The sequence below is a fragment of the Calidris pugnax genome, unplaced genomic scaffold (assembly GCF_001431845.1).
Source record: "Calidris pugnax isolate Ruff unplaced genomic scaffold, ASM143184v1 scaffold20, whole genome shotgun sequence".
NCBI lineage: Eukaryota > Metazoa > Chordata > Aves > Charadriiformes > Scolopacidae > Calidris > Calidris pugnax.
In genome coordinates, this window is record NW_015094510.1 from 22,823,754 (window position 1) to 22,836,824 (window position 13,071).

A 13,071-nucleotide genomic window follows, 5' to 3' on the forward strand; every position below is an offset into this window, starting at 1 on the left:
AAACACAAAAGCTGCTAGACTTCTATTTGCTGTGGGCATTGGTAAGTGCTAGCTACCCAAACACATTTTGTGACCTTGCTAGCAGTTGCTTGAGGATACAAAATTCAATCTTTTTTGCATTGTAAGTAATGTCATAGTGAGCTCTTTATACAGGTTATTTTAATGCTATATGAAAAAGGAATTATATTCAGTAAATTGCAAATAGAAGAGAAGAAAATTATAGCTAAAGATGCTGATGGTTAGATAAAGGAAATCAATGATAGAAAAACTTGTGATGTGGTGTAACTACCGTATTGCATGGGGATCTCAACTACTTTGTAGTGAAAGATGGTGGTGGAACAAAGTTGTGGATTCAGAAGACTGTCAGAGAGATTCAAGTTCTGTGGCAGCTGGGACTGAGGGAGGATGCTGTCTGACTCCCCGTGGTTTGAAGGAGATGCAGTGGGGGAGATCATGGCTGACAAATGGCATGCTGGAGGGAGTGTGCCAGGGCTTTTACTGAGGGTCATGGGCTATTCAGGTGCAGATTTTGGTAGTTTTAGTGCTTTCAGTTAATTTTTCAGCTTTATATTTTTCCTCTTTGTTCAAGAAGGTAGGTTGCCAGTGTGTCTTGGCAATTTTTTTATACTCTGCTGAAAGCGCTTTTTTAATGGCACAGTTGATTCAATCACTACCTATCAGAATCTTCTGGTACTTATAATCAAAAATGCCAGCAAAAATTGCCATATTAATCTTCCTAGATTAGATTATTAATCTTCCTAGATTATGTATAGACAAAGTTTATTGACTTCTTTGACCCTATTTTTAATACCATCTTAAACTGTTTTCTCAAATCACTTTGGATTAATCTTCTTCTAGAACCAATGGCAAATTTTTAGTAACTTTAAAAAAGAGTAACAATAATTTAAGTCTTCTCTGGATAGTTTCCTAATACTGTATTTATTTATTTTTTCAACAGATAAATTTGCGCCTCATCTTGGTAAGCGGGAAAACAAAAGAGTTCCTATTTTCACCAAATGACTCTGCTGCAGATATTGCAAAACATGTGTATGACAACTGGCCCATGGGTGAGTAGCTGTGTGGCTTTGGCTTTTTGACTGGCGAGCTAGAAGCTTCCCTGTATTATCAGACTTAAGTGTCAATAAACCAATCTCTGGTCTCAACGTTCAAATTAAGTGTGTTTGTTATATGTCTGGACATAGATTTATATAGAAATACAATTATCTTCTTGCCTTCTTTTTCTCTGTTTCTTCGGTTGGGCAGATTTTTAGATGTCTGAACTGTTGCCCTCTGTATTTCTAAAATTTGCTTCCCGAACTGAAGTACTTCATTCCCCTTATCTTTAGTCACTTTTCTTGATCAATCTTGTTTGAGGATCTAGTAAGTGTGAGGAAATGTTGGAGATATAAAACCTCAAATGTGAGAACAGCTAATGTAAAATGTGGCATGTCACAGGAATGCATTACTGAAATTAGTCTGAAGTACTTCTTCCTTACTGCCTTATCTTGGAAAGGATCTGTAGTAATGATATTTTTTCCAAGAAAAAAATAAAATATAAAAGAATATCTTAAAAGACATTGAAAGACCAAGGGAAACTGAGGTTATTTATATAAATATGTTTAGTGCTATGCAGAAACACTAGCTTTGGAAAATGGAATTGAAAACTTCAGACGTGTATTCACATATGTGAATAGTTCCACAAAAACAAAGTGCTTCTGTTCTCCCCGACTATGACTTCATGGGAAAATAGCCAAAACACAGACATAGCATTACATACAATGAAAGAAAATGCTTCTTTTGGTACAGGACTTCATTTTGGTTACTGTTTTGATGTTAAAAAAGACTACTATTTCTACAAACTAAAACATTACAATATCTGTTTCTGTGGTGGCTTTGTCAAAAAAGTACGGTGGCTCATAATTCATGCCAAAAAGCTAGTGTTGATAATCCATATTTTAGGCTTTAAGGTGGTCTTTGAGGTAAGGAAGAACAGGGTTTCAGGGGACCTGTTTGCTCTTTGTTTTGCTGGGATGCAGCATTATCTGTTTAGTAAAATATGTAATGAAGGAAGAGGCTTTTAGTCCTCTGAATTGTTAAATATAGATGTAAAACACTTCTACACTAAAATCTGGTTGATGTAGCATCTGTGTACCTACTGTACATCTTTCAATGTGTGCCTACAACATAGTTGTCCTGACCACATGTTCTTTGTGTACTTTTATCTGAATTCGTAAAGGCAGAACTGTTTGGGTTTTTTCATACTCAAGTTTATTCATGACCATGTGGTCATATGTTCCCAGTCTTGTGAAGACCTTGAAGGCTGCAGATTCTTGAGTTTAGAGTTGGGAAGAAACCCAGACTTTAAAGTATTCTTTTTTTAAAGAAACAGAAAGGTAGAACCTGACTTGGAAGTCTCAGTTCAAATACCTGCTGTCCTGAGGGAGTGCACTAAATCTTGATGAATATTTAATTGCCTTTGCAAAGAAGAATAGTGTCAGTTTAAAGACTGAGGAAAAATCTGCTCCAGAATAGTATATAGGTTTTCACAAACATTAGCCCACTGGCTGTTTTTGGCCTGAGAGTGCTCTTTTTTTTGTCACAGTACTGAGAAATCTGCTGAGGAATAAGGTTTCCTTGAAATAGAGATGATATGAAATGATTTATTCTTTTTTACCACCATTTTGACTTGTCATGATTTTGTGGGGAAACAAAGTCATGAAATACACTCAGTCACATGCTGCCAGGATTAAGGCAAACCTCTCCTCCCCACCTTTGGCAATATAGATGTAAATTAAGCTGTTAATTAAGGATCTCTTGACTTATAGTAGAAAATGCCAAATTTATATTGATATATATCATCTAAGTAGGTTACCTGTTCTGGCCTCCCCCCCTTCTTCAAAATAATACTAACCATTTTCTTGTACAGCAATTATCTGCTGAACTTCTTTTGAAAAAATGGCGTGGGTAAATATTTTTTCCTTGGCTCACTTAGTCATCAGTGGAAATTAAAATTTGAAATCATGTCAGAAAGAAATGTTTCAGACTGCCAGCCAAAAAGCAAAAATTAAAAGGATGGGTAAATTGGCAGCTTACCAAAGAGCAAATACCTGTGCCAAAAATATTGTCTGTCTTGTTCTGGTTGCTGTTTTGCGTCATGGCACTGTAAACTGGCTGAACTTCTCTTTACAGCAGTAGTATAGTGGAGTTCAGACTGTATGGAGTAAAAAATAAAAAAAAAAAATTGTATCTTCCAAAATAATCCTTTACCCTAGCAATGTCATAATTCAGATTGTTAGTGTAGCCCGCTTCAGGCATAGCAAAAAGGGCCTGTGTTCGAATTGCAAGACAATTGAATCAGACCCTGGGTGGAAAGACTTGAAATTCAAATAGCTTTGGTTACCTAATTTGATCTAATCTCATAAACTAAGCACATGGCAGCACCCGGGGATATTGCAGCTTCTGCTGGTGGTACCAGCCTTCCATCCACCATCTTCTGGGGCTGCCATGGCTCCTGCTGCCCGCATCTCTGCCCTCTTGCTTTTTCACACCAGATGCCTCTCCGTACACTCTCCGCAGCAGTGGCTTTTGTTTTAAATGCTTCCCCTTCTCCCCTTTTCAGTTCTTCTTCTTTTGTGATGCCAGTTGCTACTTGGCCGTATGTTAATGGTGTGTTCCCAGTGAACAGGTTGGTTTCTGTTGCTTGTTGTGATCCCTCACTGAATATTCATTTTGGTGTATGAGCACTACAAAAGCAGAAAGAGAGAGCATTTGTGAACAGCTGTTACCAGATATCTGGTCAGCTGAGGAACAGAAGACGCTGTATTCCCAGTGAGCTCAGTTAAATTCAACATTTTAAGGTTTTATGATATTTGTTCTGAAAGCAGAGTGCAGATTTATTTGTTGTTCGCATTGTGACAGGGAACAGTAAAAGAGCAAGAGAAGATCATTTAAGCTTATGAATGATTTATGATGGTGTAAGCGTTATAGGAGATGCATTATAGGAAAACGCATGCTAGCTTTTCCTGAATCACTGTTTGCCACATAAAAACATCCACAGATTGTTCTGTCAGAAGTTCCTTAAAACACATCCGTCGGGGGCTGCTCTGTGAGAGCCCTCTGTTCAGTCTCTCCCCAGTGACTGTTCGGGGCTGCTCAGGTCACTGGCCCCTCTGGACATGTAGCTGGTGGGATCTGGCCAGCATTGAACACCACCGAGCGCTGTCAGCGCTGTCATCTGAGAGCCCTACTGCAAATGACCCATCACATGCGCTTTCACTCCGTGTGAGGCTGCTTCCCAGTGCTGGGGAAGGGCTCCAGTTAGACAGCTAACTGGTGAGGAGGAGTGCGGGCTGGCAATCTTCTGAACGGGAAGAAATGAAGGGTGTTTGAGACGAGTGGGTATTAAGCCTCAGGAAGCAACTCTGAAATATTTTGTGGAAGACTTATGTATGTGCAGTCTGTGAAGTTAGTAATATTTATACTTACAGGCATAAAATTATATGTTTCGAAGCCCCGTGTCAAATAATAAATTTAATAATAGATTTTAGGAGTGCTAGCCTTGAATTTCTGTCTCTTCAGCCTATGCTCTCCCTTTAGTGTTTCATGCAAGAGCCCTATTCTTAGTTTTCTTCCTGGGTAAAGGTGAAAGATATAACAAAATATGTGTTTATTACAGTGCAACTGTGAAAATTCTCTCATTTCTTTTCAGACTGGGAAGAAGAACAAGTCAGCAGTCCAAATATCTTGCGGCTTATTTATCAAGGGAGGTTTCTTCATGGCAATGTGACATTAGGAGGTATGAAAATAATTTTCATTACAGCCAGACAAAGGGGATATTTATTTACAGTGTAGTAAATACTACTTTACTGTTCAAGATAACAGTATGGCTTGCTATATACTATTTTTCCTCTGTATGGAGTGTCATTGTATCTTACAGTATTTTTCCATCTTGTTGCCACTAGTTGTTAAACTTTGGGAGGTACCACCTGCTAAGTCAAGTCTTCTCTTGCATAAAGAAACAGTAATGCTGCTTTTCTTTGTTCTGGTTCTAAATGGAATATTTTGTTCCCCCTCTCTTACACTGCACTTGTGGGATAAACGACTTCATAAATGTCTGAAGTATTTAGAAATGTTTGATGAACTTTATAATAATTGGTTAAAAAATACTTTAAATCTTAGTGCAATGAAGGAGGACACTCTATGAATGAGAATGAGGGGAAGCATTCTTGCTGTCCAGTGCTCTCCCAGGGATACAATTGCATAGTTATGCGAAAACAAAAGTAAATGGCTTCACTTCATATGCTAAGGAACTGCAATTCAACTACGCCCCCTTGTGGCAAGCTTTTCCTCACAATTATATATTTTGATGAGTATCTTAGATACACGACATAATTTTTTAATAATAATCTTTCCTTTTGTAGATAAATGTTGCCTGTGTGAATATCAACTACACCAATGACCAAGAAAATTGAGAGTCTATTCTCTGTGCCAGTTTAAAAATAAATTAATGCTTCTGCTTTCTCTGTATGTTCAGATTGTTCATGCATTTGATACTTGAATGCAATACAGAGATACATAATCACCAAGGAAATGTTCTTGAAGTTAAGATGAGCCTGAAAAGATTATTTCTGGACTGCTTATGGAGATCTTTCTATGAAGAAGTGACTGGGATGATAGAGCCATTGATTTGCTTTCTACCATTACTGATGTTGGCTAGTGATCTACTTTTAGAATAGATTTACTCTCCATATAAATCAATTTTTAATGCTGCTATATATACAAACAAGATCATTGTCAATTCAACTGGGAGAGCTCTGAAATTTTTATTCACTCTTTAATTTGTTGTGTTTACCAGGTGCCAATGAGTGTGGTTAGTAGCAGTTGGAGTAGGGCTGAAAGGCAAATGTTCAGTTTTGAATCGTCTCTGCAATTAGAGATGCTAGTCTTACCCTGCATTTTCCAGGCAAGGATAGCTAAATGGGATTTTCTTTGCCATTCATCTCTAGGTGTTTCTCTTGGCCCCGAGTGCTTGTTCCCTTTAGTAACAGCTGTCTAAATCCGAAACAACTTTGAATATTTATTTAATAAATTGTTTAAGGAGTTCAGCTGGAAAATAATAGCTGCATGCAGTTGCATTAACTCAGGTCTACAGATTTCGAACAGTTACTTGGGTTCATTTTAGTTCATTCTTAATCATTCATGCATTGCAATTTAATCATCATTATTTTACCCTAAGGATCTTACATCTATATTAGTGTTTTTCAAAGATCTTTTTGTTGCTGCAATGTATTAGTGATTCTTTTTCTTGAAACAATAGCTAATATTTCAGTGCTAATGTAGTTATCTGGACTAGGATTATGTAGCTGAAAGGGGAACAGCAGTTCATGAAGAAGACTAAAAAGTTTGTGGTGTTCATTTGATGTAACCCTAAGCGAACTAATTACCTTTAAAGGGGAGGGAGGAATGGAGGAAGGGAATACAATAGTTTCTTGTGCTCTTGTAACACCATTCTGTTAAGCTTTTCTATCTGCAGCTCTCTATAACTGAGATAGTACTTAGTGTTTTATTTGCTTTAAGTGATTAGGAAATATTGACTGGAATTTGGACCTACGCTGTACTGAAAGTCACTCTATCAACTAGTGAAACAAAAGTTTCCAAGGAAACAGTTTGGTGTTTTCTTTTTTAAGAGGAGTCCATTTTTGTTCACATTTAAAAATGACATTGTAGTGTTCTGGTTGTAACCTCACATCTCTACGTGGTGTCTTAAAAATTTGAGACTCCTTGAAACTAAGAAGCATCAAAAAATGACAAATTGATAGGGAAAAATCGGCTTTTGGGTAGAAAATTTTATTTTAAACAAACCATCTCTTTCGCCATCTTCTCTGAATGGACTGTCACTACAAGAACAGTGGAGCTAATGGCACTGGAAGTGGTAAAACAAAAAAGAATAGACCCCTCTGTGAAGCTTGCTGTGCCACTCCGGCCTGCGGTGCTTGAGCCACGCTGTTCTCTCCTGTCCTGCCAGCGTGAAGGGCTGGGGAGTTGGCTGGCGAGGCAGAGGCTCTTGTTCAGCTTCCAACAGGAAATTTCATCCTTTAGCTAAATATTTGGCCTGCAGTTTGCATTTGAAATAATATTAATTAGGGAGGTAAAACATAACTGACAGTTCTCCGTTTCTTCTTAGATAATGGCAGTCAGCAACGTTGCACTTCCTTATTTACTGGGGAGGGGGGAAGGGAAGCCAACCCACCCTGTGCCATGCACGTACCAAAAGAGCTGCTGAAAAGTAAATTCTGACAGCAGAAAATCTGGAAAACAGATGGAGTTAAACAGATGGGAAAGGAATGAAATAAAAGTTTAGTTTAAGTGAGAGAAAGGGGTGAGAGAATAAGGACAAGAGCAAGAAAGGATTACTGAGCACAGGGTATGGTGCTCACATTCTGCCATGGTGCTCCAAGCAAGAAGCTGGAAATTGCTAATAAGTTGTGTGAACTATGCAAGCTACTAGCTGAAATTAGTTAATTGAAATATTAGCATACTTTTACTTGATTACTGTAAATAATTAATCTCCACGGCTCACTAATCAAGTCTCCTCAAGTGTCTTGGTATTATGAAAGATGTCCCTGATGTGATTAGTTTGTCATATTTGGCTCTTTCTGTAATGGCTTCTTAAGAGTTTATGTCGTGAAGACAATCCTTTGCTGTTGAGTTTAACAGGCTGTGAATACGCTCTTTGCAGAGTTTCCAGTTGTATCACAGAATCAAGTACCCAAAATACTTCATGCTTGTCAGACTGTAAGCTGTCAATAGCATCTAGTTGCAGGCAGAGGCAGCGCTCAAGTCATCCAAGCAACTTTTCAGATCTACTTTTCTGTAGAGATGGCTTTTCTCAAAGTAAAGCTACTTCAGAGGAGCTTGTGGGTCTCTGTATCCCTCTGGATGCTTACACCTGCCTTTTAATCATAACTTGCATTTTTTTCAGGTTTATTGGACATTCATTATTAACCTAAAAATGCCTTGGTGCACTGTATGTGAAAACAGAAGATGTAAATTGAATTTGAGAGGACAAATTCTACTCAAGTCAGAATTTGTGTATTTAGGCTTAAATTCTTGCTACATTTATCACTAACTCTCTTACCCTCTGTAAGGTTGGGGGGAGCGCAAAACTTAGAGAGAGGATCTTTACCTTACTTTTCTGCGAAAAGTAATCAAAAAATCAAGATACTTGATCTTAAGAGTTAGAGAGCGGAAACAAAACTAAAGTTTTGTAAAGAACTTTTAAAAATAACTCCTCCCCTACCCCCAATAATTGGAAGAAGTCCAGTTCAGAATATTGCATCTGACAGAATCTGCTAAAGATAGTGAGCAACAGGGAATCCTTTCATTTCGAGGAGACTAGAAGTTTTGAAAAATATTATATACTACAGTGCTAAAAACATAAATAGAGCATTGTGCTGGTGTACTTAAACCAGGATGTGAAAATGATCATTTTAGTTTCAGCAACAAGCAGAGAGAATTGTGGAGAGCTCCAATTTTGTTATTTCGTGTTACTAAAGCTCACAAAGGCAGCATTGTGAGAGCTACCTTAGCTGATTTAAAATGTTTCAAATTTCGTATTTTTCACACGGAGCTGACGTTACAGGTTAATATTAAAAGGCAAGATGCAGACATTTTGTATTTCAGAAAACCTGTATCAAAGTATGTTATAGGAAAATCTGTTTTGTAGTAGGGTCTCAGTGTTTTGATGGCTCAGGAGTAACGATTTAGTGGCTGAATTAGCCACTTCTTTGTGTCCTTATCAATAAAGAGTACTGAATGCCCACTGTTACTGAAAAGAGGAAGGCTAAGTTTCCTAACAGGAATATCATGTTTCTAAGAACACCATGGTTTAAGTGATTGTTGTAGTGCCCCAGGACTGTGATCTACAAAATTTTAGCCAGAAACGCCTTTATAGATGTATTTAGTAAACAGTTCAAACCAAACAGCCGGAACTTTTGAACAGATGCTAATCCAATTATAGTTAGTTTCAACTGAGTGGTGTGAAGAAGGCGACTGCTGTAATGTATTAACAAATCTCCCTTTCTCCTTTTGCAGCATTAAAACTTCCTTTTGGCAAAACAACAGTGATGCATTTGGTGGCTCGAGAGACATTGCCAGAGCCCAACTCTCAAGGTACGTTGTGCCCTAGAGGTGTTTCTTACTGGAGCGGGTGGCAAAGTGGTCAGATCACTTACAGGCTTTTGGGGTATTTCATAGTAAAGTCAAGTCCTGGTGGGCTTTTGTGAAGCAAGTAATGGAGTGCTTTTGTACATGTTGCTCATAAAAAAAGCTAAGAAATTAACCTTCTTGTGTCCAGTTTTGGGCCCCCTACCATAAAAAAGACATTGAGGTGCTGGAGCGGGTCCAGAGAAGGGCGACAAAGATGGTGAGGGGTCTGGAGAATAAGTCCTATGAGGAGAGGCTGAGGGAGCTGGGGTTATTCAGCCTGGAGAAGAGGAGGCTGAGGGGAGACCTTATTGCTCTCTACAACTACCTGAAAGGAGGGTGTAAAGAGATGGGGGTCGGTCTCTTTTCTCAAGTCACAGGCGACAGGACGAGAGGAAATGGCCTCAAGTTACGCCAGGGGAGGTTCAGGCTGGATATTAGGAAAAATTTTTTCACTGAAAGGGTTCTCAGACATTGGAATGGGCTGCCCAGGGAGGTGGTTGAGGCACCATCCCTGGAGGTGTTCAAAAGACAGGTTGATGTAGTGCTGGGAGGTATGGTTTAGTGATGATGCTCCTTGTTTGTTGTGTGGGTGTCTATTTTTGTCAGTTAGGTTGATGGTTGGACAAGATGATCTTTAAGGTCCCTTCCAACCTAGAAGATTCTGTGATTCTGTTTTTTCTTTTTGTAGAATGCAGAAGTTTATTTAAGCCTTAAAACCTTTTGTTTTTATTGTTAAAAGCCATTTATTTATTTTTCAGTTATGTATGCATATATATAATAATAAAAAATATTTTAAAACGTAAAATAATAAAAACATACTTGTATTAAACATACTCACACACTAACCAACCTAATTGCTTTGGAAATGGCATGTAAAGTAAAACTTCCTTCTTGCTCCACAGGTCAAAGGAACCGTGAAAAAACTGGAGAAAGCAATTGCTGTGTAATCCTGTAAACCCCGTTAGCTTTACCTGCTGAGTGTGATGTAATATAGTCTTTGTCTTTCATGCTGCTGGAATAGAAGAGGCCCTACCTTGCTTCAGACACCTGTAGGAAGAGCCTGTCTGTAAATCCACGGAACTGAAATATTACACGAACACTGTCTTGTTAGTCTTTTTTTTTAAAAAAGAGAGAAAAATCTATGAACACTTTCATGGTTTTGTTTTCGGTCGGGTGTTTTTGGTTTTTTTTAATTCCTGCTTTTTGTTTGTTGAATAATCTTAACAGTACATCAGTTCTTGAAAGAATTCAATCTCCAGAAAAGTTAATGTGTTGTTTTCCATAGCAGGAATAATTTTGCTACCACAAAAATCTCCATTAACCGGATCTAACCAGTCAAGCTTTCTAGATGCAATTTGCACTAAATATGGTTGACGGTCTGTTTCTCATCAACAATCTCTAACAATATTGGGGACACCTAGTAATAACCTACGATGTATAATGCAACACTGGAAAATAGTATATTTATAATTAGTACAAATCTCACTTATGGCCAAATCGAAGGAAAAACTGTTAAGTCAATTCTACCTAAGTCAACCTTGGTGGCCGAACTGGCACAGAATACTAACTAAACCAAGTCTAACTATATATATTTTCACTGCAACAAACAAAAAAACTATGTGCCTGTAATTTAAAAGCACTCTGTAGAGGGCTGATGAAACTGATTTTTTTGGTTACTGCGTGCACTCTGATCTCCTTCGTTAGTTGAGTGCTTATTCAGACAGCACAAACAAGCGCAGAGAGTGCATTTCCTAGCCTTAATATGGGAGGGGTAATTTCCTGTAGTTCATAGGCTTTTATTATTGTGCATAAATGTTAGAAAACATCATTTACTAATCAATTTTATGTATTTGAATATTGGCAATTGGTGTTTTTCAGTCATTTTTCTCATCTGTACCTTAGTGTCCAGTGTCATGCTTACTCATTAGAGACTTCAAAAGAATTATTAAAGTTTAAAAAGCAAAAAGAAAAACCTCTGCCATAGTACTAGTTTTGTTTCTTTACGTAATCTGCATTTGGTGTTAGTGCTTGCAATTGTATTAAAATCAGAAGCTGATTTTTGAAGGCATACGTAATTAAAAAGGATACCATTCTTTTATTTCATATCAATAATTTAAACGTTGATATGCTAAAGAAATTTGCACAGCACTAAAGCATGAGCTAGTTTCATCTAAATCTGTAAAAACTAAAAATAAATAAAAATTAAAAAAATATAAAAGATTTTATATTTTTTCACTGGGGAGGAATTCTTCCTGGGTGAAATTACAAATATGTGTAGAATATATTTAATAAAAATCTTATAAAATACATAACTATAGAAGTTAAATATAGATTGGCGTGTAGTATAATAGAACAATATTCCATATAAATAGCTTTAGCCTTTAAAAAAAAAAATTGAGTCACAGGTTGACATTGTGTTCTGTACTTAAGTGTCCACAACTCTTACAGATGTTCTGTGTAATTGTTTTTTGAATGATTGGCATCATTCAAATGTAATCAGGTTATTTTATTCATTGTTACTGCTTTGATGAAATGCTTTATATGCAGTAGATTTACAAAAATATTGTTCATACTGATCAGAATTAAATTTGTATAGAGCAGAGTTTTAAAACAAATTGTAAATAGCACTAAACATTTTCTTTCTGCAACCTGTACTGATAGACTCTTCTGTAAACTAAATAAAAGAATATTGTAGTGCATTTTGGTGGTGTTTTAAGGGTTGTAATTGGGTCTGTAACTACTTTTAATAATACTTCTTAATCTAGAAACTAAGGATGGACTCCATTTTATTTATTAAAAAAAAAAAGCTTGGGGGGGGAGCAGGCAAAACCTGCTGAAAATTGGTCAACACCTTAAACACCTCAGTAACACAGGCTGGGATCGGAAATGGCTATGACAATAATAAAAAAAAAAAAGAAAAAAAGAAATGGACTGAGGCGTGACATGTTTTGTTAGTTAAACAAGTCTTTCAGATGCATTGATTTTGAAATGAATGTTTGAAACGTAATCTCGGTTTGAAAAAGTAGCTGGGTACTTCAGTGTAAGTACACGAAAATCCAGTAGCTTCTAGATAAAATATTTGGCGAGCTTGAAGAGCAAAGTATGTGGGGTTCCCTTTTGCTGAGATGAGCAAGATGCACATACGTGCGTGTCCAAGCAAATCCTGAGGTGCTGCTTGGCATTTAAAGTGCGCGTTTGCCAAAATAGCTCCCGCAGAAAGCGGGTGGAACCGTTGCCTTAATTTTCTTGCAAATTGCCAGAGTCCTGCCCGTCGCAGAGCGTTTCTCTTGTGGTGTGAGGCCGGTGGAAAACTGTGGGGGAGAACTGCTAAAAGATTTGTGTTTGGTTTTTTTGTTGGTTTTTTTTTTTTTTTTTCCTTGGACGCTTTGTTTTGCAGATTGTCTATTTGCCAAAACAAAAAGCAGTAGCTTTTAATTCCAGATTCCTCAGCCCTGCTAAAGTTCACGTATAGGCTTCTCTTCTGCACTGATTGGAGTCAAGAGGATACTTGCTGCCCATAAAGATTAAAGCTCAGTCTTTTCAGGGTCAGGCTGTTGGACGGTCTGATGAGACGCTGAAGAGTTTGACATTTGATTTTCACTGTTAGATAGAAATGATATTTTCCCTATGGATGAGTTAATGGGTGTCACGGAGGAAGGGAAGGATGAATTGAAGCCCTTCGTGTTCTAAAATATCATGAAGGGGCCGCATCTGTCTCCCAAACCATTGTGTGTGTTATCAATCATACCTTCATATTCACATGCTTGAGGAATATCTGGTAGTAATGAAAGTAGTCTGTAACTTCTCTTAAAGGATAGTGAAAGTATGACTTTAAACAGTCTTAGGGATTCGCTCAGCTGCTGG

The 13,071-nt window shown here is 37.5% G+C and overlaps 1 protein-coding gene across 1 annotated transcript in view; it reads left to right on the forward strand.

The window, feature by feature from the left end:
- The window catches only part of UBL3 (ubiquitin like 3), a 60,918-nt gene extending 49,012 nt beyond the window's left edge, over nt 1–11,906 (forward strand). Inside the window, exons 2-5 of the mRNA XM_014966022.1 lie at nt 959–1,067; nt 4,709–4,795; nt 9,094–9,171; nt 10,110–11,906. Coding sequence (XP_014821508.1) covers nt 959–1,067; nt 4,709–4,795; nt 9,094–9,171; nt 10,110–10,162 — 327 coding nt within the window. The 3' untranslated portion in view covers nt 10,163–11,906. The remainder of the gene's footprint in view (nt 1–958; nt 1,068–4,708; nt 4,796–9,093; nt 9,172–10,109) is intronic.
- Nucleotides 11,907–13,071: the final 1,165 nt, after the last annotated feature.